Source organism: Mesoplodon densirostris, chromosome 7 (genome assembly GCF_025265405.1).
Source record: "Mesoplodon densirostris isolate mMesDen1 chromosome 7, mMesDen1 primary haplotype, whole genome shotgun sequence".
NCBI classification, from domain to species: Eukaryota; Metazoa; Chordata; class Mammalia; order Artiodactyla; family Ziphiidae; genus Mesoplodon; species Mesoplodon densirostris.
Genome location: NC_082667.1, coordinates 8,651,623 through 8,671,171, shown reverse-complemented (window position 1 = coordinate 8,671,171; position 19,549 = coordinate 8,651,623). Strand labels below are relative to the sequence as shown.

The window sequence follows — 19,549 nt, the reverse complement described above, 5'->3', positions numbered from 1 at the left end:
GAGAAGCCGAGGAAGAAGGGGGCGGGTACTTCCGCTCCGGGGGAAAGAGGCGGAGCCTGCGAGGAGAGTAGGCAGGTGATTGCCGGCTGCAGCCTGGACCTTCCGGACCCTGGAAAGGGTCCCGGCGCATCAGGGGTTGGAGGCAAGACTTTTGGTTTGGGGAGACAGAGGCATTAGCGGGTGACAGGACTCAGGACCTCTGGGTCGTAGGGATGCCCGGGAGTATCAGGGATGTCTGGTAGCAGGAGCCTCGGAGCTCTTGCTGGGATGATAAGACATTTTACAGCACAGGGAGGGGTCAGGGGGGTGCAGAAGGGCTGGGAGTACCCTCAGGAGGTTTGTGGCAGAGGGGGCCAGCTGTCGGGTCCAAGGGTGGCTGTGGGTCCCCCGGGGTGACAGGCCTGGCTGTGCCCTCCCCCAGAACTGCCCTATCCAGATCATGGACCCTGAGGTGTCCCTGCTGCTGCAATGCCCCCCGGGGGGGCTGCCTGAGGAGCAGGTACGGGCTGAGCTGAGCCCTGCCTACGACCGTCGCCCACTGCCAGGAGGGGACAAGGCCATCACCGCAGTCTGGGAGAGCCGGCTTCAGGCCCAGCCCTGGCTCTTTGACGCCCCCAAGTTCCGCCTGCACTCTGCCACCCTGGTGCCCACTGGCTCGCCGGGGCCACAGCTGCACCTGTGCCTGGGCCTTACTTCCTATCGAGACTTCCTGGGCACCAACTGGGCCAGCTCAGCTGCCTGGCTGCGACAGCAGGGGGCCACCGACTGGGGTGACAAGCAAGCCTACCTGGCGGACCCCTTAGGGGTGGGCGCTGCACTGGCCACTGCTGACGACTTCCTTGTCTTCCTGCGCCGCTCTGGGCAGGTGGCTGAGGCACCTGGGCTAGTGGACGTGCCCGGTGGGCACCCTGAGCCTCAGGTGAGATGCCAGGCTGGGCGCAAAGGCACAAAGACCCAGAGAGCTCGGCTTTGTTTTCCTCCTCCCTTAAAGGGGGAGTTGGCCTGGTGCTTATCCGAAAGTCTCTGCTCAGGGCAGTCTCTCAGCCTCCCTGCTGAATCCTGCCCCAGACCCATGGGAAGTTAGGGAATTGGGGGTGGGGGTAGGGTTGGAAGACCTAGCTGGACCTGTGGTTTTCCATCTGGAAAAACAGGGCCTGGGTCAGGGGATCACCAAGGCTCTTACTCTGTGCCCAGCCAGGCCCTCAGGGCCAGTGAGTGTGGGGAAAAGCAAGGCGGGAAGAGGGGAGAAGGGGCTGAGCCTGACCTCTTACAGGCCCTGTGCCCAGATGGCAGACCCCTGCACATCAACCTCCCTGGGGAGCTGGTGGTGCATGAGCTCTTCTCCAGCGTCCTTCGGGAGATCTGTGATGAGGTGAGCAAGAGGCAGGTGGGACAGAGTGGTGGGCAAGGAGGGAGGGGGGAGAACAATCCAGAATTTCACAGGTCTGGGATGGCAGGAGTGTCTGCAGGCATCTTTTTTTTTTTTTTTTTTTTTTGGCTGCCTCACGTGGCTTGTGGGATCTTAGTTCCTTGACCAGGGACTGAACCCAGGCCCTTGGCAGTGAGAGTGTGGAGTCCTAATCACTGGACCGCCAGGGAATTCCCAGGCATCTGGCATTGAGCAAAGAGCTTGGCTTTGCAGCTAGGCACGCTTGGAGTGGAATTCTAACCCTCATCTCTGTGTGCCTCGTCTCTGTGTTCCTCTTTACAATGGGGACAATAATAAATGTCTTGCCTACTCCCCCGAGGTTTGTTGAAAAGAGGAGTAAATGGGAGTCCCAATTACTTTTTAAATTTTTATTTATTTATTTTTGGCTGCGTTGGGTCTTCGTTGCTGTGCACAGGGTTTCTCTAGTTGCGGCGAGTGGGGGCTTCTCATTGCGATGGCTTCTCTTGTTGCGGAGCACAGGCTCTAGGTGCCTGGGCTTCAGTAGTTGTGGTATGTGGGCTCAGTAGTTGTGGCTCTTGGGCTCTAGAGCGCAGGTTCAGTAGTTGTGGCGCACGGGCTTAGTTGCTCTGCAGCATGTGGAATCTTCCCGGACCAGGGATCGAACCCGTGTCCCCTGCATTGGCAGGCTGATTCTTAACCACTGTGTCACCAGGGAAGCCCCCAGTTACTAAATTGACTTCCCTAGGGTGACCCTGAGCTAACTGTTCCATCTCTCCCATTGTGGTTTTCCCATGTGAAATGAACATGCCCAAGATCTCACATTCTGTGATTCTGGGCACTTGAACTACACACTGTAAAATGCTGTACAAGGGTACACGGGTAACATGCTGTTCTTCATTGAGAGGGGCAGGGATGCGGGCAGTGAGCACTGACAGGTGGTACCCCTGGCCCCAGGTGAACCTGCCGCTGCTCACCCTGAGCCAGCCGCTGCTGTTGGGCATTGCCTGCAATGAGACCAGTGCCGGCCGTGCCAGTGCTGAGTTCTACGTCCAGTGAGTGAGCTCTGGGAGACAGGGTCCTGGGTCCTGGAGTAGATGGGTGGTTGAGCGGCACGGCTGAGGCAGCTGGGGCCCCACAGGGACCTTCCAGGGTCTGAGCACTCACCAGGCCACTCTCACATCCTTGCCCAGGTGCAGCCTGACTTCTGAGCAGGTGAGGAAGCACTACACGAGTGGGGGACCTGAGGCCCATGAATCCACAGGAATCATCTTTGTGGAGACACAGGTTTGAGGTGGACAAGGAGCTGGGTTGGGGCTTGCAGAGGCCTGGTGATGCATGTCTGTCTCCTGGGCCTGGGTCAGAGGGGCCTCCCAGATCTCTCAGGGCTTCCCTCCAGAGGCACAAGGCCTCATTTGGGATGCCCTCAGCCCAAGGGAGAGGGCCAGGGACCTGTTCAGCCCCCTAACATGTCTCCCTAGAGGGCTCTGAGGCGCAGGAACTGTGGGCACAGCTCCTGCAAGAAACCCGAGGTCGGAATGTTTGGGTCTCACTGTCTCCCCACAGAGTGTGAGGAGGTTGCAGGAGACTGAGATGTGGGCCGAACTCTGCCCCTCGGCCAAAGGCGCCATCTTTCTCTACAACGAATTCCAGGAAAGTTCCACCTAAGTCGCCCTAGAGTCCCCCAGCCCTATCACCACAGCTCGGAAGACAATAAAGGACTTTATTCTTGGATTCCGTTGGCGTCTGCTGTTTCCGTGAGACAGAGAGGGGCCGGGGTGGGTGAGAGAGACAGGACAAGTGACTTGGGTGAAAAAAAGCCCCAGCCTCAGTTTTCCCCTCTGTAAGCTGAGGGCTGTGCCCCCTTGCCAGGCTCCGGTGAAGTTCCAGGCCGATTATGGGGTGGAAACTGCTTTGTGAAACGCGTCTCGCTGCAGAGCGGAGTAACAGCCTTGTCCGAGGGAACAGAACAACGGGGGCTGAGCCGAAAGCCTCACTGAGGGTCAGGCACCGTGCCGCAGCCTACCCGGGTGGGCGCTGGCGCCTTTCTGCAAGTCCCCGGGCTGCTGTCTCGATGGGTGGATCCGAGTCGTCAAAGGCCAATGGATGTGCGGGGGCGGGGCTTCGCCGCTGGTCCGCTCCCTCAGGCCTATGGGCGTGGTCTGGATGTCTAAGCCAATGAGAGTGTGGAGGCGGGGCCTGAATAGGAGCAGGAAACGGCGGCCGCCAAGGGGTCTGTGAGTGAAGGGGGGCGGGGCTTGGTGTGGCTCTCCCTGCACCCGCCCCCCGAGCTCCCAGGGTGGGGAGGGGGTCTCGGCGTCCGGGGCTGGGTGTACAGACACCGAGACAAGGGTGGAGAGGGGCCCTGGACGCCCGGGTCGGAGGCGGGGACAGGGCCAGGACACCGGGGTCTGGTCTTCAGCAGGGAGGTTCCACCCGCCCCTCAGTCCCCCGGACCTGCTTCAGTTTTCCTTTGCATCTCAACGGGGCCAGGTCCCTTCCCTCTGCCTCCCACCCCCACCCCTCATCCCCGCTGCAGTGGTTGAAGTCTGCTCCCATCCCACTGTTCTTTGTGACCTTTCACCAGCTGCCCGCCTGCCTTCATGCTGCCCCTGCTCCTGCGCCGGCTGTGGCCCCACAACCCTCCCACTCGGTTCTTCGCAGCGGCCGCCCGGCAGGGGTGAGTCGGGCGCCCGGGGCCGGGCCCGGTCGTTCAGTAGGTTTTTGTGGCTGGCCTGCCCAATTCTAGGCCCTGCGCTAGGTGCCGGGATAGTCTAGGTGCTGGGATAGTCGTGATCTCTTACTCTGCGTCAGGCGCCTTACAGGCTTGTCAGCTCACCCTCACCTTCACTGCTGAGGGCACAGGATCAGAGATTAAAGGATGACCCCCCAAGGTCATACAGAGAGTTAAGTGGCACATCTGGAATTTGAGCCCAACCAAACCCAATGCACTTTCCACAACTCAGGTGGTTGTCAAGCATCGCTGTGCATAACCCAGGCGGGGTGTGGGGAGCTTACAAAACTGCAGATTCCTGGGCGCTGCTCTGGAGATTCTGATTTGCAGGAATGAGGTGGGCCTCAATAATCTATTTTTTAAAACATGCTTTTCAGGCGTTTCTGATGCAAGGGGTCTGAAAACTACACTTTGAGACAATCTGATCTTCCCCTTACCTGGAACACTCAAAAAGGGAGGGATGATTTAGAGATCTCCCTTGGCACCTGCCTCAGCCCCCTCAGCATCTGGATGCTGAGTTGAAGGGTGTGATCCAGCGGGGCTGGGACGGGCAGGGAAGGGGTATCCTCTGTGTTTTCCTTAGCCTCTGCAGGTTTGGGCCTCTCTCCACAGGTCTGGCCCCAGTAACTACTATGAACTGTTGGGGGTGCATCCTGGTGCCAGCGCTGAAGAAGTTAAACGAGCTTTCTTCTCCAAGTCCAAAGAGGTACCAGTGGTCTTAAGTGGAGAGGGGGAAGGGAAGTCTGAGCCAGATGGGGTACGCTCCAAGTTCTCAGGAATGGAGCTGAGAGGCTCACTCTGGCTGGTGCACATTCCCTCAGCATTCATAGGGAGGGGAAGCTGCCCCAAGTGGAGAGGTCTGGCCGGGTGGAAGGAAGGGCTGTGGGGCAGGAACCAGGAGTCCTGATGGGCTGGGCTTGGTTCTCTTGACCTGCCTGCTCTTGAGAAAGCTGGGACCAGGGCATACAATGAGAGCCAGGCAGCAGGTGGGGAGGGCTTGAACAAGGGGAGGGGGCAGGAGTTTGTGCTTCCTAACTCTCTGGTCTTCTAGAGGGATGTGCAGGCCTGAGAGTGAGGGTCACTGCCCAGGGAGGGCCTCTGGGTATGATATGAGCCCTTGTGGGTGGATATTGTCAGGATAGGTCATGGGAAGGGAGATGAGGGGAGTCCTGCCCCACCCCAGCTGCATCCTGACCGGGACCCCAGGAACCCAGCCCTGCACAGCCGCTTTGTGGAGCTGAGTGAAGCATACCAAGTGCTGAGCCGTGAGCAGAGCCGCCGCAGCTATGACCACCAGCTCCGTTCGGCAGCTTCCCCGAAGTGTCCAGGAACCACAGCCCATCCCAGGTCTGCTCATCAGGCCCACAGGTACAGTAGTCCTGCCCCCAGCTTGCCACCCCCAAGTCTCCTGGGGAGCCCCATCTTTACACTGTCCCTTCTTCTACCTCCCAGCAGCTCCTGGGCACCCCCCAATGCAAAATACTGGGCCCAGTTTCATGAAGTGAGGCCTCAGGGACCAGAGTCAAGGCAGCAGCAGCACATGCACAACCGGCGGGTGCTGGGGTACTGCCTCCTGGTCATGCTGGCAGGCATGGGCCTGCACTATGTTGCCTTCAGGTGCGCGTCCCCCTAGGGTGATGGGCAGAGGGCAGGAGGGTGGGTGAAGCCCAGTGTCAGCCATCCATCCATACCACCCCTGTGGCCTGCACCCTTGTGTCTCTCAAGCTAAGAACTGCATGAAATAGGTCTCCTCCAGAGCCTCTTCTTATTTAGCAAAGGCAGCTCTGCACTAAGGGCTAATGTCATTTTCAGTTTTTTATAATTTGAATTTAAATCTTTGGTGCTGGTTGCCAGAGAGTGCTGGAGCCAATCAAAATCCTGCACAAGAAGGAAATGCATTGAACTGGGCCTCACCAGCAACTGTCTTCACTTGTTTGGCAGTTGCTGTTTTCCTGCCACTCTCTCATGCGTGCCATTGCCACCGAGGTTTGATAGCAAAGACACCTAAAGGCTGGTGCACACTGCTAGCAGTGTGCCTAGTTCAGTGATGGAGTTAGATGAACAAACCTTTCTAGTTGCCTTTAAGGACCTCCATGACAGAGCTGCTGTCACCACCTTCAGGACAGTCAGGGACCTGGGGCACCATTAGGCCCTGGACAAGTCCCAGCTACTCTGTGCCCCTTTCCTCACCTAGCACAGGCAGTTAGCTGAGGTCCCCACAAGTGTAAAGCTGTGAGACCCTCAAGTGGGGTGGAGGGGGGTGGGACTTGGGGGACAGCGGGGATTGGGGATTCCCAGAGTCAGTTGTAACCCCCTTGCAGGAAGCTGGAGCAGATGCATCGTAGATTCATGGATGAAAAGGATCGGATCATCACAGCCATCTACAATGACACTCGGGCCCGGGCCAGGTCTGTCCCAGCTCTTTCCTGCCCTCTCCTCACTGTCCTGGCACCACCTTCCAGGATCCCACTCCCGACCACCAGGTGCTCTCCTCTGCAGGACCAACAGAGCCAGGCCCCAGGAGGAGCAACGGCAGGGGCAGCAGCTGCAGCCACCACCCGGGCCTCCTCAAGGCCCCGGGATCGTGCCCCCCGGCCCCAGCCCCTGAGCGGCTCACCTTGGAGAGCTCACTTTGGATGGGGCCCGCGGTGTGCTCCCTTCTGGGACACCCCACTCCCCAAAAAGCGTGCAATAAAGTGATTCTCAGAGCTCTTGTCTGGCTCACTCCTACAGGCCCAGAGCCCCCGGCCCGGGCCCCGCCCTCCGGGTTCTGGCGGCGGCAACCCGGGAGCCCGGCCCCCTGGGCGGTGCGTCCCCTTTCCCCTGCTGCGGCAGGAGGTGGGGTGTGTGTAGAGGGGGCGGGCCCCGCCGGCGGCCTCGCCCCCCCTCCCCCACCCCGCCCCCGCCCCGCGGCCCGGTGGGGAGCGCGTGTCTGGGTCACATGAGCCGCCCGCCCGCCAGCCCGGGCCCGGCCCCCCGCCGTCCCCGCCGTCCCCGCCGCCCGCCGCCGCCACCACCGGCCGCCCGCCCGCCCGGCTCCTCCGGCCGCCGCCGCCGCCGCCGCTGCGCCGCGCTGCGCTGCCTGCGCCCAGGGCTCGGGAGGGGGCCGCGGAGGAGCCGCCCACCGCGCCCGGCCCCCGCCCGCCGCTCCCGGGCCCGCGCCATGGGGCTCTGGCTGCCGCCGCCCCCCGCGCCGCCGGGCTAGGGCGATGCGGGCGCCCCCGGCACGCGGCCCCCGCGGGCACCATGAGCCCCCTGCTCCGCCGCCTGCTGCTCGCCGCGCTCCTGCAGCTGGCCCCCGCCCAGGTACGTGCGTCCGCGACAACCCGCCCGCCCGCCGTGCCCTCTCTCAAGGTTGGCGGAAGTGGGGAGGCGCGGAGCGACCGGGTTCTCGGAGATCCGCGGGGTCGGGCCTCGGACGGGGGCGTCTCGGGAGCCCGGCCTGGGCATCCCTCGGGAGGTGTCCCTCCCCGCCCGCCCGCCGGCCCAACTCCGGGGCCACTCCCCCGCCCCACCCCGTCCCCAGGGCTCAGCCGGGGGCGGGGCCGCCTCGGTGCCTGCAGGACGCGGTTCGGCGCTCACTGTGCCCCCTCTTGGTCTGCGGCCTCGAGAACAAGCCCGGTCCCCAGGCTTGGAGGTTCGACGCTGCCGGCAGAGTGTGCCTGGGGGGTTGTAGCCAGGGCAGGTCCCAGGTCCCAGGTGGCCTGGAGAGGACAGGTAAAGCTAGAGTGGCCCCAGGAACGGAGTAGTCTGGAAATAAGCCTCCTGACTGCAAGGGCAGAGCCCTGGGGCCAGCGACAGGGCTAGCCCTTCCTGGAGTGCACCTTGGGTCCAGGTTTCTTCTCTCCTGCAGGGCCCGGTCTCCCAGCCTGATGCCCCTGGCCATCAGAAGAAAGGTAATAGTAACAACAGGAACTTTCTACTAGCCAGCACTAAGAATCTTCTCTTCCAGTCCTGATTCCAGACTCTGTGTATTCCTCATCTTGTATAATCACACTCCTCTGTAAGATGCAAACTCTTATTCTGCCCATTTCACAGAAGAGGAGATTGAGGCAGGGGGGTTCCTGGGTTCTGGATGAACAGGGCAGGGAAGACAGATTGGGAGGGCAGAAGTGGGGGCTAGTGGAGGGTGGCTGTGACATGGGAACTAAGGAGAACAGCTTCTGGGCACAGGGGTAGGGGAACCAGGGAGCAGCTGCAGGAAACCCAGTGGGGACTTAACCCTTACGCATCTGCCCCCAGTGGTGTCATGGATAGACGTGTATGCTCGTGCCACCTGCCAGCCGCGGGAGGTGGTGGTGCCCCTGACCATGGAGCTCATGGGCACTGTGGCCAAGCAACTGGTGCCCAGCTGCGTGACGGTGCAGCGCTGTGGCGGCTGCTGCCCTGACGACGGCCTGGAGTGTGTGCCCACTGGGCAGCACCAAGTCCGAATGCAGGTATGGGGCAGGTGGAGTGTGCCTGGCTGGATGCTAGCGTTCTGGGGACCGAGAGGGTGGCAACCAGAGCCCTGGCTGGTGGGCAAGGTATTCTCATTTCTCCAGCCCATGGAGCGTCCGCTTCCTCTCTCTCTGACTGTCTCTCTCCCTGTTCTCCTGAGCACAGATCCTCATGATCCGGTACCCAAGCAGTCAGCTGGGGGAGATGTCCCTGGAAGAACACAGCCAGTGTGAATGCAGGTGCCAGCCAGGCTCCACTCCTGAGTTCGCAGAGACAAGGCTTGGGGGGTGTTGGGTGTGGTGGTACACCACAGCGGGGACCAGGTTTCCAAGAGTATAGCCGGGTAGGCCTGGGATCTAGGGCAAGAGAGTAGGATGCTTGGCTTCCTGATCCTCTTTTTCCTTGTCTCTGTCTGTCTCTCTTACTTTTCAGACCAAAAAAACGAGAGAGTGCTGTGAAGCTGGACAGGTGAGTCTTGGGCTCTTGCCGAGGTGGGGTTGGAGCCCAGGCCCAGCACCCAGAATGTAATGTGTGGGTGGGGCAGGGGTGTAAGAGTGTGTCAGGAAGTTGTGGTCCCCCGCCTTCTCCTCCCACTCGTGTCCCCCTCTCCCCTTTTCCTCTGCTCCCCAAGACTATATGCTCTTCCCCAACCCCAGCTCCCGGGAAGACTCTTACTTCTCACCCGAGACATGTTGCTTCTCCTCCTAGGGCTTCCACTCCCCACCACCGTCCCCAGCCCCGCTCTGTTCCGGGCTGGGACCCTGCCCCCGGAGCACCCTCCCCAGCTGACATCACCCATCCCACTCCAGCCCCAGGCCCCTCTGCCCACGCTGCCCCCAGCGCCGCCAGCGCCCTGACCCCCGGACCTGCCACTGCCGCTGCCGACGCCGCAGCTTCCTCCGTTGTCAAGGGCGGGGCTTAGAGCTCAACCCAGACACCTGCAGGTGAGGAGTTGGGTGTGGCGTCAAGGCGCCATCCTGGAGCAGGTCCCGGTGAGCCTGCTGGTGGGAGAAGAGCCAGGGAAGGGGAAGCTTTGAGTGTGCTGAACTATTGACCAAGCGCCTGCTGGCACTGGGGTCAGCATAAACAAGGCTCACATTCTGATGTGGGAGTCAGACACGAGGGCACATGATGCCAACAGAGGAAGTCAAGTTAAGAACTGTGGTGAGGGGCGCCTGACATCGTCTTTGAGAGGTTAGAGATTTCCTGGAAGAGGTGACATCGCCAGGTGTAGAAAAGAGAAAGACAGCCTTCCAGTTTGCAAAGCTCTGAGCCTTCCCAGAAACCCCTGTGGTAGAGTTTGTTCCACCTTATGTTCTCCAAGAGGCCAGGGGATGTAGTGGAACGCTGGTCCACCCTTGTCCAAGTTGCTTCTCACCACCCCTCCTTTCCACAGCGGGGCCATGGGGTGGCGTCCTGTGGACCAGGCCAGCTGGGGCTTCCCAGGAGTGTTAGGGGAGAATGAGGTTCACAGAAGGTAAGAAGGGGGTGAGTCTAGAGGAGCAGGGGCTGAGCTGTGCCAGCATGAACGGACCCCTTCTTCCCTTCTCAGGTGCCGGAAGCTGCGAAGGTGATACATTGCTTTTCAGACTCGGTGGGGCCACTTGCCTCACAGGCCTGCCCAGAGGGGAACAAGAGGGCATCCTGGTGAGAACAGTCCAGTCCCCAAGACCTCAACCTGGGCGGAAGCTCCTCCAGGACCTGGGCCTCTAAGAGGGCTTTCCAACTGCCCCTTGTCTCTCTGAGGCTGCCGTCCAACAACGTGGACAGAGTTGGATGAAGAGACCTGGAGGCAGCACAAGGGGTCATGTACCATCTTGGGAGAGAATGGGGTCCCGGCTGAGTTTTTAACCACCTTGTGCAAGTGAGCATCTTACAACTGGCTCCTCCGTCCCCTCACTAAGAAGACCCTGGTCCTCTACAAAAAAATGAGAGTTGGGCTTCAGTACAAGAACTGTGAACCCCAGTCCCGATAAAAGAGATAGAAGGAACTGTCCCTGCCTGTGTCACTGTTTGTCACTGTCCAGGCTGGCTGGTTTGGACATGAATGTCTGCGTCACACTGCCTCCTAGACGTGGAGCTTGGAGGAGATGAGGCCCAAGGCCCCACAACAGGTCACAGAGCCAGAATCATGCATCCTTGACGTTCATGTTGTGCTCACAGGCCCTGGGGAGTCCCTGCCCCTCTGCTCATTGCAAGGGTTCCTTTCTGGAAGCAGAGGGCCAGTGAGCTTGAGGTGGGACCCAGATCTGCTGAATGATCTTGGTTGTCACTGCCTCTCTCTTTCTGAGCCTCAGTTCCCACATGTGCACACGGAGGGAACAGATGATTACTGTGGTCTGGGCCCTTGGGCTCCAAGAAAGAGAGTCACGTAATAGGAAAGAACACCCATCTTCCCTGCCGGGTTATACTCTCTGTTTGTAGCTTTTTGCTCCCGGTAGCTTAACTCGAAGGTCACGCACCTGCTCTGCCCCCACCTCACTCCCACATCCCTGAAAGGGAGGCAGCACAAAGGTCTGTGGTCGGTGGGCCCCGCTCACCCCAGTTACACAGTCTTCTCCACTCTCGCCTCCCTGGCACCTTGGGCTCCCCTCCCCAGGCGCTGCTTGGGACTCTCCTGACCTTTATCTGACCCAGCCCAAGCTCAGTGGCCAGCTTTCGGCCTGTAGCCTTCAGTGCCCCTGGGTCTGAGTGACGAGGGGGTGAACTGAAGGGCAACCTTGGGCACCAGTGCTTTGCCCCATCGAGACAGAACATTCATGGCAGAGGTTAAGCCAAAGCAGCTACCCTAATGGAGGCCTTCTCTGAAGTGTTAGATGAGAGGGTGAGGTAGTGATCTTGTTGGGCCCAAACCAAGAGTGGGGTTAAACCAGAAGAGACAATTCCTGACAGTGATGGCTACTTTCAAATCATTTTCTCAGCTATTACGTCACCCAAAATGCCAGAGCTCAATTAGAGTGAGACAGATGAGGGTTAGGGACAGTAGCTACCACCTCCCAAGGCCATTTAAGCCTGCCCAGCGTGCACACTGCTTCGTATGTGCCTTCTCGCCTAGTCCTCAATTCTAAGTGGTGTAATTATCTTCCTTTTTCAGTTGAGGAAATAGGCTCGAAAAGTCTGACTGACCTGGGCATCTGACCTCAGGTCGGCTCTCTCCCTAACACTCAACTTAGGCTTAGCTGCTCCCAATTGCAGGTTCATTACTTCAATGGACAGTTGTTCACGCCTGGGTGCTGTGGTGCCTGGAAATAAGTCCGGTTGGGGAACGGACCCAGCCAGACCATTACAGTCATGATTCAGGGGTCATTGTGCAGCAGGTAGAGGCAGGCCTATGCGCTGGGAGAGAAAAAAGGGAGAGAGCATTCGCCGTGGACCAGGGCCTGGCAGTGCACATCACTTGAAGCAATCCTCCAGGGGCCCTGCGGGGTGGGTGTTATCAAGCCCGAGTTACCAGGCCAAGGAACTTGCTCAAGGTCACACAGCCAGTCAATGATGGCAGACCCTGGATTCAAACCCAGGGCTCACTCTGAAGCCAGGCTCTTTCCACAGCAACTGAGGATTGTGGATCCTGAAGAGGCTCAGGGGCAAACAGGAGAGCCGTGGGAGAGGCTGGGGGCGACATAAAATGGCGTCTCAAGACCCCCGCCGCTAACCCGCGCCCACCTGACCTTAATTTTACCTCGACCGGAAGTGCCTTCGGCCCTTTCAGAAGTCACTTTCACCTAACCTTACGGACTACAGAGCCACCGGACCTGACGCATAAGTCACATGGCGGCGCGGGGGGCGGAGCTAGAGAAGGCCGCCCAGGCGGGCTTGTGGCCGCGGGTTTCGCACGGTCCAATGAGGGCGGGCGGCGTGGCCGGGTCTGGTGGCGACGATGACGCGCCTGCGCAGAGACGGCAGCACGACTGGGGTTGACTCCGGGGGCGCGGCGAGGAGGTGAGCGGGGGCCACAGCCCGGGCTGTGGGGAGCCGGGGTGCAAGGGGGCAGGCTGGATCAGGCGGGGCAGGAGCGGGCCGGGGCTCTGAGTGTCAACAAGGGATAGGTTACGAGGAAATTGAGGGTTGGGGTCAGAGCTGTCTGGGGATGCCGCAGGGGGAGGGTTCTCACGCCTCACGGGGCGGGGCTCCGGGAGTCGGGGCGGGACGTGGAACGGAGACGGGTGGGACCTCTGAGCTTGTGCCAGTGGAAGGCGGAGCTCCAGGGCTGGGGGCGGGGCTAGTACTGGTGAGGGACGGAGGCTGGCCCTTGGAGGAGGAGCTGGAACAGGCGGAAGGAGGAGCCTCGGGTTTGGAGACCGAGGGGGAAGGAGCCCAGGCACTGGGGGCGCGGCCTCAGCCGGTGAGTGGCGCGGCTACAGTTCAGGAGAAGGGGAGTAGTCCTGTCGGGGGCGGGACTACAGGGCCGGGGGAGGAACCACGCCCTCTAAAGGGTGGGGCTAAGGAGCCCAGCGAAGGGGTAGGCCCAGGTAATGGCCCGGGGCGTCCACGCGGGGGCGGTCTCCGTGGTGGCCGTGCCTGGGGACGCGGTAGGCCGAGAACTCCCCCGGGAGAGGTGGTGTGGGTGGAGCGGGCTCGGCGGCCACCCGATACGGGGCCAGTCTGGGTGCCCCGCAGGCCCCCGAGGGCTCAGAGTTGGGGCGGCGCCTCGGGCGGAGGCACAGGACCAGCCTGGGGGGTACCCCCGGAGGACAGGGGCTCCCCGGAGCCACCCAGTGGAGATGTGTGGGTGCCTCGGGGCCGACCCCCTGCGGCAGCCGCAGAGGTGTGGGTGTGCTGGGCGGGAGGCAATTGGGTGTGGCGTGAATGGGGTCGCCCGGTTGGGGCAACTGCTGCGCAGCCAGATAGGGTTTGGACTTTGCGGAAAGGGACGGGGGGGAATTGAAGAGCAGAGCTGGGGACTGGGAGGGACGGAAGGGCAGGGGGTGAGCAAAGGGGCTGGACCCTGGCTGCTGTGGCCTCCCCTGACCCCCTCCCCCCGCTGCTGGGGTCCTCGGGCAAGCCCCCTTCTCACTGGACTGGTAAGTGTGGCCGCGGAGCCTGGGGGAGGGGGCGGTGACACGGGACAAGGGGATCCCCAGGGGCAGGCAAGGTACGGTGGGGTGGAATCCTCCTGGTACTTGCCCGTATTCCATGCCCTCCCGTTCCTCTCCCCCGGTTGGTTGGTCGGGGTCTGTTCCCGCAGAAACATGAGGCTGAGCTGGGTCCTGACAGTATTGTCCATCTGCCTGAGCGCCCTGGTCACGGCCTCCGGGGCCGAGGGCAAACGGAAGCTGCAGATCGGAGTCAAGAAACGGGTAGACCACTGTCCCATCAAATCACGCAAAGGGGACGTCCTGCACATGCACTACACGGTGGGTGAGGGAGTGGAGCTTTTGGGGGTGGGTGGGCCTTCCGGGGACCAGAAAGGACTTGGGAGCCAGGTTTGTCTGCCAAAAGGTGGGTGACCTTGGGCAAGTCTCCTCATCTACTTTGCATGATCCTATCTTGCTCTTCACTGTCTACTCCCAGTTGGCACCAGCAAGCAGTGCAATGTACTGTGAGCTGCCCAAGGTTCTGTCCCTTTCTAGGACTATGGCCGCCAGTGCTGTGGGCTGCCACCTTGAAGGGAAGAGCACCTGGGGGTGGGAGTGTCAGAGCAGACCCTCCTCCTCACTGGCCTTCCCATGGTCTCACAGGGTAAGCTGGAAGATGGAACAGAGTTTGACAGCAGCCTGCCCCAGAACCAGCCCTTTGTCTTCTCCCTGGGCACGGGCCAGGTCATCAAGGGCTGGGACCAGGGGCTGCTAGGGTGAGTCGAGGGGCCATGGCTGTGGTCCAGGAGGTGAACTGTGGGAGGCAAGCTCCAGGTACGGGTTGGGGGCAGGGAGCCTGGGCGCTGCCACATGCTGAACATGTGTTGTCCTACAGGATGTGTGAGGGGGAAAAGCGGAAGCTGGTGATCCCATCAGAGCTAGGTAAGAGGCCCTTCCTGAATGGGGGTAGGGAGTTCAGGGTTATATCTACGTAAGGGTGAAAGCTGGTTCAGCCTCTGCACTGATCTCCACTCAATCCATTCAGTATGTGCCACTTCCAAGTCTAGTTGTGTCCAGCAGTGAGGACAGGGCAAGACCCTTGGGACGCTTGGCTCTGGTGCCCACTCTTTGCCCTCTACAAGACCTTTAGCAGCCCCCTCCCAAATCCATTACACCTTCTCCATTTCTGGCCTTGTGCTGGGATGGGCAGAGGCTTGGTCTCAGCCTGGTTGTCTGCAGAACACCTCACTCTGTCTGGCCACGGCTCACTTTCTTTGTGCATCTTTGCAGGGTACGGAGAGCGGGGAGCTCCCCCAAAGATTCCAGGTAATAAACCATCCTGCCTCCCATCTCCTGCACCCATTCCATCTCCCTGTGGCCCTGGTTCTCATTCTGATCCCACTTCTCCCCTGCAGGCGGTGCAACCTTGGTGTTCGAGGTGGAGCTGCTCAAAATCGAGCGACGTTCAGAACTGTAGCCAAACTGGGGAGGGCTGGTGGAGAGGCCCCCATCAGGGACCAGACTGTTTAAAGAAAGAAAAAAACTTTAAAGCCCATGAAGTGAGCCTGTGTTTGTTTGTGGGCCCTGGAGACTTAGAAACCACAGCTTCAGCCTTCCCTCTCCCTCATCCTCCCCCCATCCCTCCCTCTCCTTTCCTGGCTGCAGAGCCTTGGGGTCTAGTAGGCTCAGTGGCACGGAGGTCACGATGGCCAAGCCGTGGGTGACTTGGTGGCCCTTGTCCAGAGGGAAAAAGGAGTATTCCTGCCTGCCAGCAGCAACACGGCTCCTCCCCAACTCCCCAGCCGCTTCCAGATCCTGGTCTGGGAGCCAGCACTGGGGTATCGCCATGGCTGCGTGGCCCTCAGGAAGGCCTGCGGTCACCTGGGGAGAAGCTCAGCTGGCAGCAGTTGTAGAGCAGTGTATCCCCCCTACAAGAAACCAGGCGAGCCTGTTAACTGCACCAAAGGCATATCCTAGCTTTATTAAAGGGCCCGCGCCGCAGTCAATATAAAAACACAAAAAGTCCCGTCAGTTTAATAATAATAAAAAACCCCAAAAATGGAAAACTGAGGGGGCAGGGAAGAGGCCCCTGGGCCAGGGGTACGGGGAGCACTGCGCATGGCACCAGGCCTGGCCGCAGGGCCCCCCGGTATTGCTGTTGCTACGAGGTTGCGGGGCAGCGATTGTCCTGTGGGAGCCACCGTTCACCTGGGTCGAGAACCCTTACTTCTTCTGGGGTGTGCTCAGCTTCTGCATGCCCCGGATCTTGTCCAGCAGGCCAGAGATGAAGGCCTGGAGGGAGGGAGGACATTAAGGAGGCCAGAACCCAAGATGACAGGACCCCAGGCTCCTCACCCCACCCTCTGGGGAAACCACCTCCTTACCTCAGTGGGTTTGTAACAGTCAACCAGCAGCTCCTAGTGGGGCATGGGGGGAAAGTATAAGTATGAGTCTCGAGAACACGAGCCTAAAGTTCACCTACACCCTCTTCCAAGGCACTGGGGCCACCCTGAGGCACAGGAGATGCCACAGCTACTGAACAGCTAGGCAAGTACCACTGGCCCTATTTGACGGAGCCAGAAGGTGAGCCCAGGAAGGTCACAGAGCTGGCTGACTCAGACCAAAGAAGGCCTGGCTCCAGAGGCTTGCCTACCCACGGGGCAGTGCCTCCAGGCACCCCTCTATTCCCTGCTCCCCTGACCTGGCCCTGCTGCCCCCCAACCCCTCTCACCTTGACCCTGGCAGCTCGGGTATCATCGCTCTCCATGTCCAGGAGTTCATCCACGTCAATCTCCAGCTCCGGGATCTCCTCTTCCTGGGGTAGGGGTGGGGGAGGAGGGAGAGACAAGGGCCTGAGTTGGGAGAGAAGGTGTGAGAGGGGCTCTCTGGCTGAGGCCCCTGCCCTACTGCAGATGAGCCAGCCCTCTTGCCCAGCAGACAGCGGCAGCTGCTCCGAGGAGAAAACAGATCAGGCTTGTGCCAAGGCAAACTGCCCAATGGGGGGGGGGAGCTTCCTGTCCCTGCCAGTTGGGCACCCTGGGTGCCAGACAGCTAGGGCTGGGGATCCTGGGCTAGGAACCCTGCAGATGTGTCTCCCCAACTTCCGGGCCCCCCATCTCAACCAGAGCACAGGTGGGGCCAGCTGTCCCAACTCATCATAGCCCCTTCCCCTCCCCCAAACACCTGTCACAGCTTCCCAGGAGTGAGGAGGAAGTGAAGGGTGAGGGGTCAGTGGGAAGGACCCAGGCCTGGTAAAGGGGAAACAAAGAGCCCATGCTTTGCTGAGGGAGGGGGTGCCTGCCACCCCTCCCCCCCAGGAAGCATCTCTCCGGTCTGGAGTCAGCTGCATCCCAGGGCTGCGCTAGGGTAGGCAGCACAGGGCAGGCCCACTCCTCCACCCTGCCCCCCGGGGACTGAGTCACCATTTGATCAAGGAAGGAGTCATAGGGTGGAGAACTAGAACCCAGAGTGTGGGCTAGCTTGCCCCCCATGACAAGATGGAGCTCCAGGTTAGCCCATTAGAATAGGCAAGACCCGTACCACCACCACCCAGGTTAGCTAGCTCCTTTTAACTAGTCTAGGCTAGCAGGCAATAGGTAGATCTCCTTTCCCCGCCAGCCCAGACAAGCCCCGAGTCTCCTGTCCAAGGCAGCAGATAAGAAAGGAGTGACTTAGGTCAGACAAGAAAGAGCATACATTGGGGGCGGGGAGTACGGAGAGCTGGGGAGCGCGCGGAAGCGGAGCGCCCATTGACTCCGGGTGACAGGCGGGCTCAAGGTGGGGTTCCCAGGCGGCCCGAATCGGGACCGATTTTAGGGTGTCGGCGCAGGGTGGGGGACACACCTGGCAGTCGTAGAGGCGAGTGAGCTGCTCCAGGATCCACTCCTCCAGGTTGAGGCGCTTCCGTAGTTCCTTGCGGTCGTACTTGACCGTGACCTTCCCTTGGCGCCTCACTGGGCCCTCGTCGTCCGCGCCGCCCGGGCCCTCGCCTGCAGCCCCAGGGGGGCTCTGAAAGTAGACGCGGGGCCCTGGGCCGCCACTCCCCGGTCCAGGGGCCGGAGCCGCCAACGCCGCGCCCCCTGCGGGGCCGCTGTCCGCCATGGCGGCCGCCGGGGCCACGTGCGCGCGTCGGGCCCCTCCCTGCGCCGCCGCCTCCGGGACGCCCGCCGGCTGGCTCCGGGCCGTTGGCTCGGGCTAGCTCGTGAGCTCGGCTCCGCACGGCTCCGCTGCGAGGGCGGCGGCGGGGGCGCCCGGGGGCAGCTGCAGCATGCGGAGCCCCCGGGCCTGGCCTGGCCGCGCCCCGCCCCCTCCCCGCCGATCCGCCCGCCCTTTGTCCCCCGCGGCCGCCGCCCGAGCCGCCGCAGCCGAAGCCGCTTTCTCTGTCTTGATCGCTTCCCCCGCCCCCCGACCACACCCCCTTAAAGGGACAGTCCTGCAGCAGGCCCCTCACCCCTACCCCGCCCTCGGGCAGGGGCTAGGAGAGGGTCTAGTCCTTAGAGGTTTGGACCTAGCTGTCCGCTATCCTTTTTAAGCTTCCTGCCCCAAGCCCAGGCGTTCTAAGCGTCCGGTAGCCGGATTTGCGCTCCTGCGGGGAACCTAGTGTTCTGTCCTCACTGAAGCAAAAACAGGGGCCGTCTGAGAATGGAGGGGAGTGGGCACTGTATACAGGACAGAGGTCCGAGGAAGAGACGTGGGAGCCCCCGACTTCTGGGTCCTCAGGCCCTTGGCCAGCGGGTAAAAAGCAGGCTTCTTCGCGCGGACGGACACGTGGGCCGGACGCCCGGGGGTGGAGGAGTGGAGAAGGCGGGCAGGTACTGCCCAGGTCACCGGACGCCCTACTCGTCGGGGTTCCACGCCCCCCATGATGAAGGCCTAGGTTGGTGGTGAGCTGAGCCATCCGGGCGGCCTGAAGGGCCAGACCCCAGGCAGCCACCGCCCACCCGCCAAGATGGCGGCGGGGGGACGGAATTATGGGAAATGTAGTTCCCATGGTCCGGCCCCCATGGCCGCCCCTCCCCTGGAGCGGAACCGGGTCCGGGAAGCGCAGAACTTGTTTGGAGCGCCCTCGTAGGGCTGGTCTCCACAGGGCGCGGTTCTCTGCACCCCGCAACCTCTGTGTGTACAAACTGAGGCGTAAAGAGCTGGGAAGTGGGGGAGCCGGTACTCACGATAATAAAGATAATAACAGCTGACCCTAATGAGAGTTCCTTCGGTCGGTTCCACATAGTCGGTTCCAGCGTGAGGGCACCTCACTAGCTCTCCGGTAGATCCTCGCCCTGCGGCCTCCTCTGTTCTTCAGATCTCACAGGCGCCTAATATGGCCCACCTCTCTTAAGTCGACCGTGCGTCTCATTCCCGCACCTGCTTTGATTTTCCATATTTTTAAATAGTGTCTCTCATTCATTTGTTCAGTCTGTCTCCCATTTCTCAACTATGAGCTCCATGAGGCAGAGACCTGTCTGGCCTTTGTTTACTGCTGATGCCCATGGCTGAGTGGGCCTGCTGGGCTTCAAACCCACATGGATCGCGCAAATTACCTGACTTTTGTTGAACTCTCAGCACCTAGGTCACACTCATAGTAGGTGTTCGATAACTATTGGTTGAACAAATGACCGAATGAAAGAATTAATGGCTTCTTCTGTGCATCCATTTCCTCTGAAGGCTGTGGCAAAGATTAAATAGGAAAGTGCATGGAAGATTCAAGGACTGAACCACAGGGGTTAAGTCACACAGCCAGATAGAGATGGAGCTCAGCTTGTGTACCCAGGTCCCCTGACACAAAATCACTACTCATACCACGGCACAAGGCTATGCAGCTCTGTTTGGGATGCTTCCACAGATAGCAGGCTCACCCTCTGCAGTCCCAAGCACAGTCTCAGCGTCCCAGAGGCAGTAAGTCCCAGCCCCTCACAGACACCCTCTCTCTGGATGCCAGAGAAGTCCTCTGCAGTAGATGGAGTTCAGAGAGAGGTT

The 19,549-nt window shown here is 60.7% G+C and overlaps 5 protein-coding genes across 17 annotated transcripts; 4 read left to right on the top strand and 1 right to left on the bottom strand.

Annotated features, from left to right (window-relative positions):
* The first annotated feature begins 44 nt into the window (after positions 1-44).
* NUDT22 (nudix hydrolase 22) lies at positions 45-3,121 on the top strand. Of its 2 annotated transcripts, none has more exons than XM_060104358.1 (6): positions 45-142; positions 422-919; positions 1,274-1,372; positions 2,345-2,442; positions 2,581-2,674; positions 2,954-3,121. In XM_060104358.1, exons 2-6 carry the CDS (start codon positions 440-442, stop codon positions 3,053-3,055), a joined length of 873 nt encoding a protein of 290 aa, XP_059960341.1. In that variant the 5' UTR covers positions 45-142; positions 422-439; the 3' UTR covers positions 3,056-3,121. The 2 variants fall into 2 exon arrangements, with proteins under 2 accessions (XP_059960341.1, XP_059960342.1); XM_060104359.1 differs by having other exon boundaries at positions 2,581-2,681.
* Positions 3,122-3,493: 372 nt separating this feature from the next.
* DNAJC4 (DnaJ heat shock protein family (Hsp40) member C4) lies at positions 3,494-6,843 on the top strand. 7 transcript variants are annotated; one of them, XM_060104148.1, is made up of 7 exons: positions 3,494-3,624; positions 3,975-4,067; positions 4,714-4,827; positions 5,259-5,489; positions 5,574-5,738; positions 6,443-6,529; positions 6,621-6,843. In XM_060104148.1, the coding sequence occupies exons 1-7, from the start codon at positions 3,494-3,496 to the stop codon at positions 6,727-6,729; spliced, it is 930 nt and encodes a 309-aa protein (XP_059960131.1). In that variant the 3' UTR covers positions 6,730-6,843. The 7 variants fall into 7 exon arrangements, with proteins under 7 accessions (XP_059960131.1, XP_059960134.1, XP_059960133.1 ...); XM_060104151.1 differs by having other exon boundaries at positions 3,571-3,624; positions 4,734-4,827; positions 5,305-5,489; positions 5,577-5,738; positions 6,621-6,842; XM_060104150.1 differs by having other exon boundaries at positions 3,571-3,624; positions 4,734-4,827; positions 5,305-5,489; positions 6,621-6,842.
* Positions 6,844-7,221: 378 nt separating this feature from the next.
* Positions 7,222-10,557, top strand: VEGFB (vascular endothelial growth factor B). 4 transcript variants are annotated; one of them, XM_060103922.1, is made up of 8 exons: positions 7,222-7,427; positions 7,975-8,017; positions 8,364-8,560; positions 8,727-8,800; positions 8,994-9,029; positions 9,371-9,505; positions 9,958-10,038; positions 10,114-10,557. In XM_060103922.1, exons 1-8 carry the CDS (start codon positions 7,368-7,370, stop codon positions 10,133-10,135), a joined length of 648 nt encoding a protein of 215 aa, XP_059959905.1. In that variant the 5' UTR covers positions 7,222-7,367; the 3' UTR covers positions 10,136-10,557. The 4 variants fall into 4 exon arrangements, with proteins under 4 accessions (XP_059959905.1, XP_059959908.1, XP_059959907.1 ...); XM_060103925.1 differs by lacking the exon at positions 9,958-10,038 and having other exon boundaries at positions 7,291-7,427; XM_060103924.1 differs by lacking the exon at positions 10,114-10,557 and having other exon boundaries at positions 7,291-7,427; positions 9,270-9,505.
* Positions 10,558-12,393: 1,836 nt separating this feature from the next.
* On the top strand, positions 12,394-15,131 carry FKBP2 (FKBP prolyl isomerase 2). 3 transcript variants are annotated; one of them, XM_060104122.1, is made up of 6 exons: positions 12,394-12,500; positions 13,747-13,915; positions 14,240-14,352; positions 14,472-14,518; positions 14,867-14,902; positions 14,992-15,131. In XM_060104122.1, the coding sequence occupies exons 1-6, from the start codon at positions 12,439-12,441 to the stop codon at positions 15,051-15,053; spliced, it is 489 nt and encodes a 162-aa protein (XP_059960105.1). In that variant the 5' UTR covers positions 12,394-12,438; the 3' UTR covers positions 15,054-15,131. The 3 variants fall into 3 exon arrangements, with proteins under 3 accessions (XP_059960105.1, XP_059960107.1, XP_059960106.1); XM_060104124.1 differs by lacking the exon at positions 12,394-12,500 and adding an exon at positions 13,034-13,116; XM_060104123.1 differs by lacking the exon at positions 12,394-12,500 and adding an exon at positions 13,476-13,582.
* Positions 15,132-15,527: 396 nt separating this feature from the next.
* PPP1R14B (protein phosphatase 1 regulatory inhibitor subunit 14B) lies at positions 15,528-17,845 on the bottom strand. Its single transcript, XM_060104271.1, is given in 6 exon segments — positions 15,528-15,868; positions 15,961-15,993; positions 16,308-16,391; positions 17,420-17,701; positions 17,703-17,809; positions 17,812-17,845. Coding segments are annotated over 6 exon segments (609 nt in total). The 3' UTR covers positions 15,528-15,799.
* Between the last annotated feature and the right edge of the window lie 1,704 nt (positions 17,846-19,549).

Bases quoted from the DNA above. Each gene is read 5' to 3' on its own strand.
- DNAJC4 (XM_060104148.1), top strand. From the start codon at position 3,494: ATGTGCGGGGGCGGGGCTTCGCCGCTGGTCCGCTCCCTCAGGCCTATG. The intron at 3,625-3,974 runs GTGAGTGAAGGG...ACCTTTCACCAG, and splicing joins CGGCGGCCGCCAAGGGGTCT to CTGCCCGCCTGCCTTCATGC. The intron at 4,828-5,258 runs GTACCAGTGGTC...GGATATTGTCAG, and splicing joins TCTTCTCCAAGTCCAAAGAG to GATAGGTCATGGGAAGGGAG.
- FKBP2 (XM_060104124.1), top strand. From the start codon at position 13,034: ATGGCCCGGGGCGTCCACGCGGGGGCGGTCTCCGTGGTGGCCGTGCCT. The intron at 13,117-13,746 runs GTGGTGTGGGTG...CTGTTCCCGCAG, and splicing joins CGAGAACTCCCCCGGGAGAG to AAACATGAGGCTGAGCTGGG. The intron at 14,519-14,866 runs GTAAGAGGCCCT...GCATCTTTGCAG, and splicing joins GGTGATCCCATCAGAGCTAG to GGTACGGAGAGCGGGGAGCT.
- NUDT22 (XM_060104358.1), top strand. From the start codon at position 440: ATGGACCCTGAGGTGTCCCTGCTGCTGCAATGCCCCCCGGGGGGGCTG. The intron at 2,443-2,580 runs GTGAGTGAGCTC...ATCCTTGCCCAG, and splicing joins AGTGCTGAGTTCTACGTCCA to GTGCAGCCTGACTTCTGAGC. The intron at 2,675-2,953 runs GTTTGAGGTGGA...GTCTCCCCACAG, and splicing joins TCATCTTTGTGGAGACACAG to AGTGTGAGGAGGTTGCAGGA.
- VEGFB (XM_060103922.1), top strand. From the start codon at position 7,368: ATGAGCCCCCTGCTCCGCCGCCTGCTGCTCGCCGCGCTCCTGCAGCTG. The intron at 9,506-9,957 runs GTGAGGAGTTGG...TCCTTTCCACAG, and splicing joins CTCAACCCAGACACCTGCAG to CGGGGCCATGGGGTGGCGTC. The intron at 10,039-10,113 runs GTAAGAAGGGGG...TTCCCTTCTCAG, and splicing joins GAGAATGAGGTTCACAGAAG to GTGCCGGAAGCTGCGAAGGT.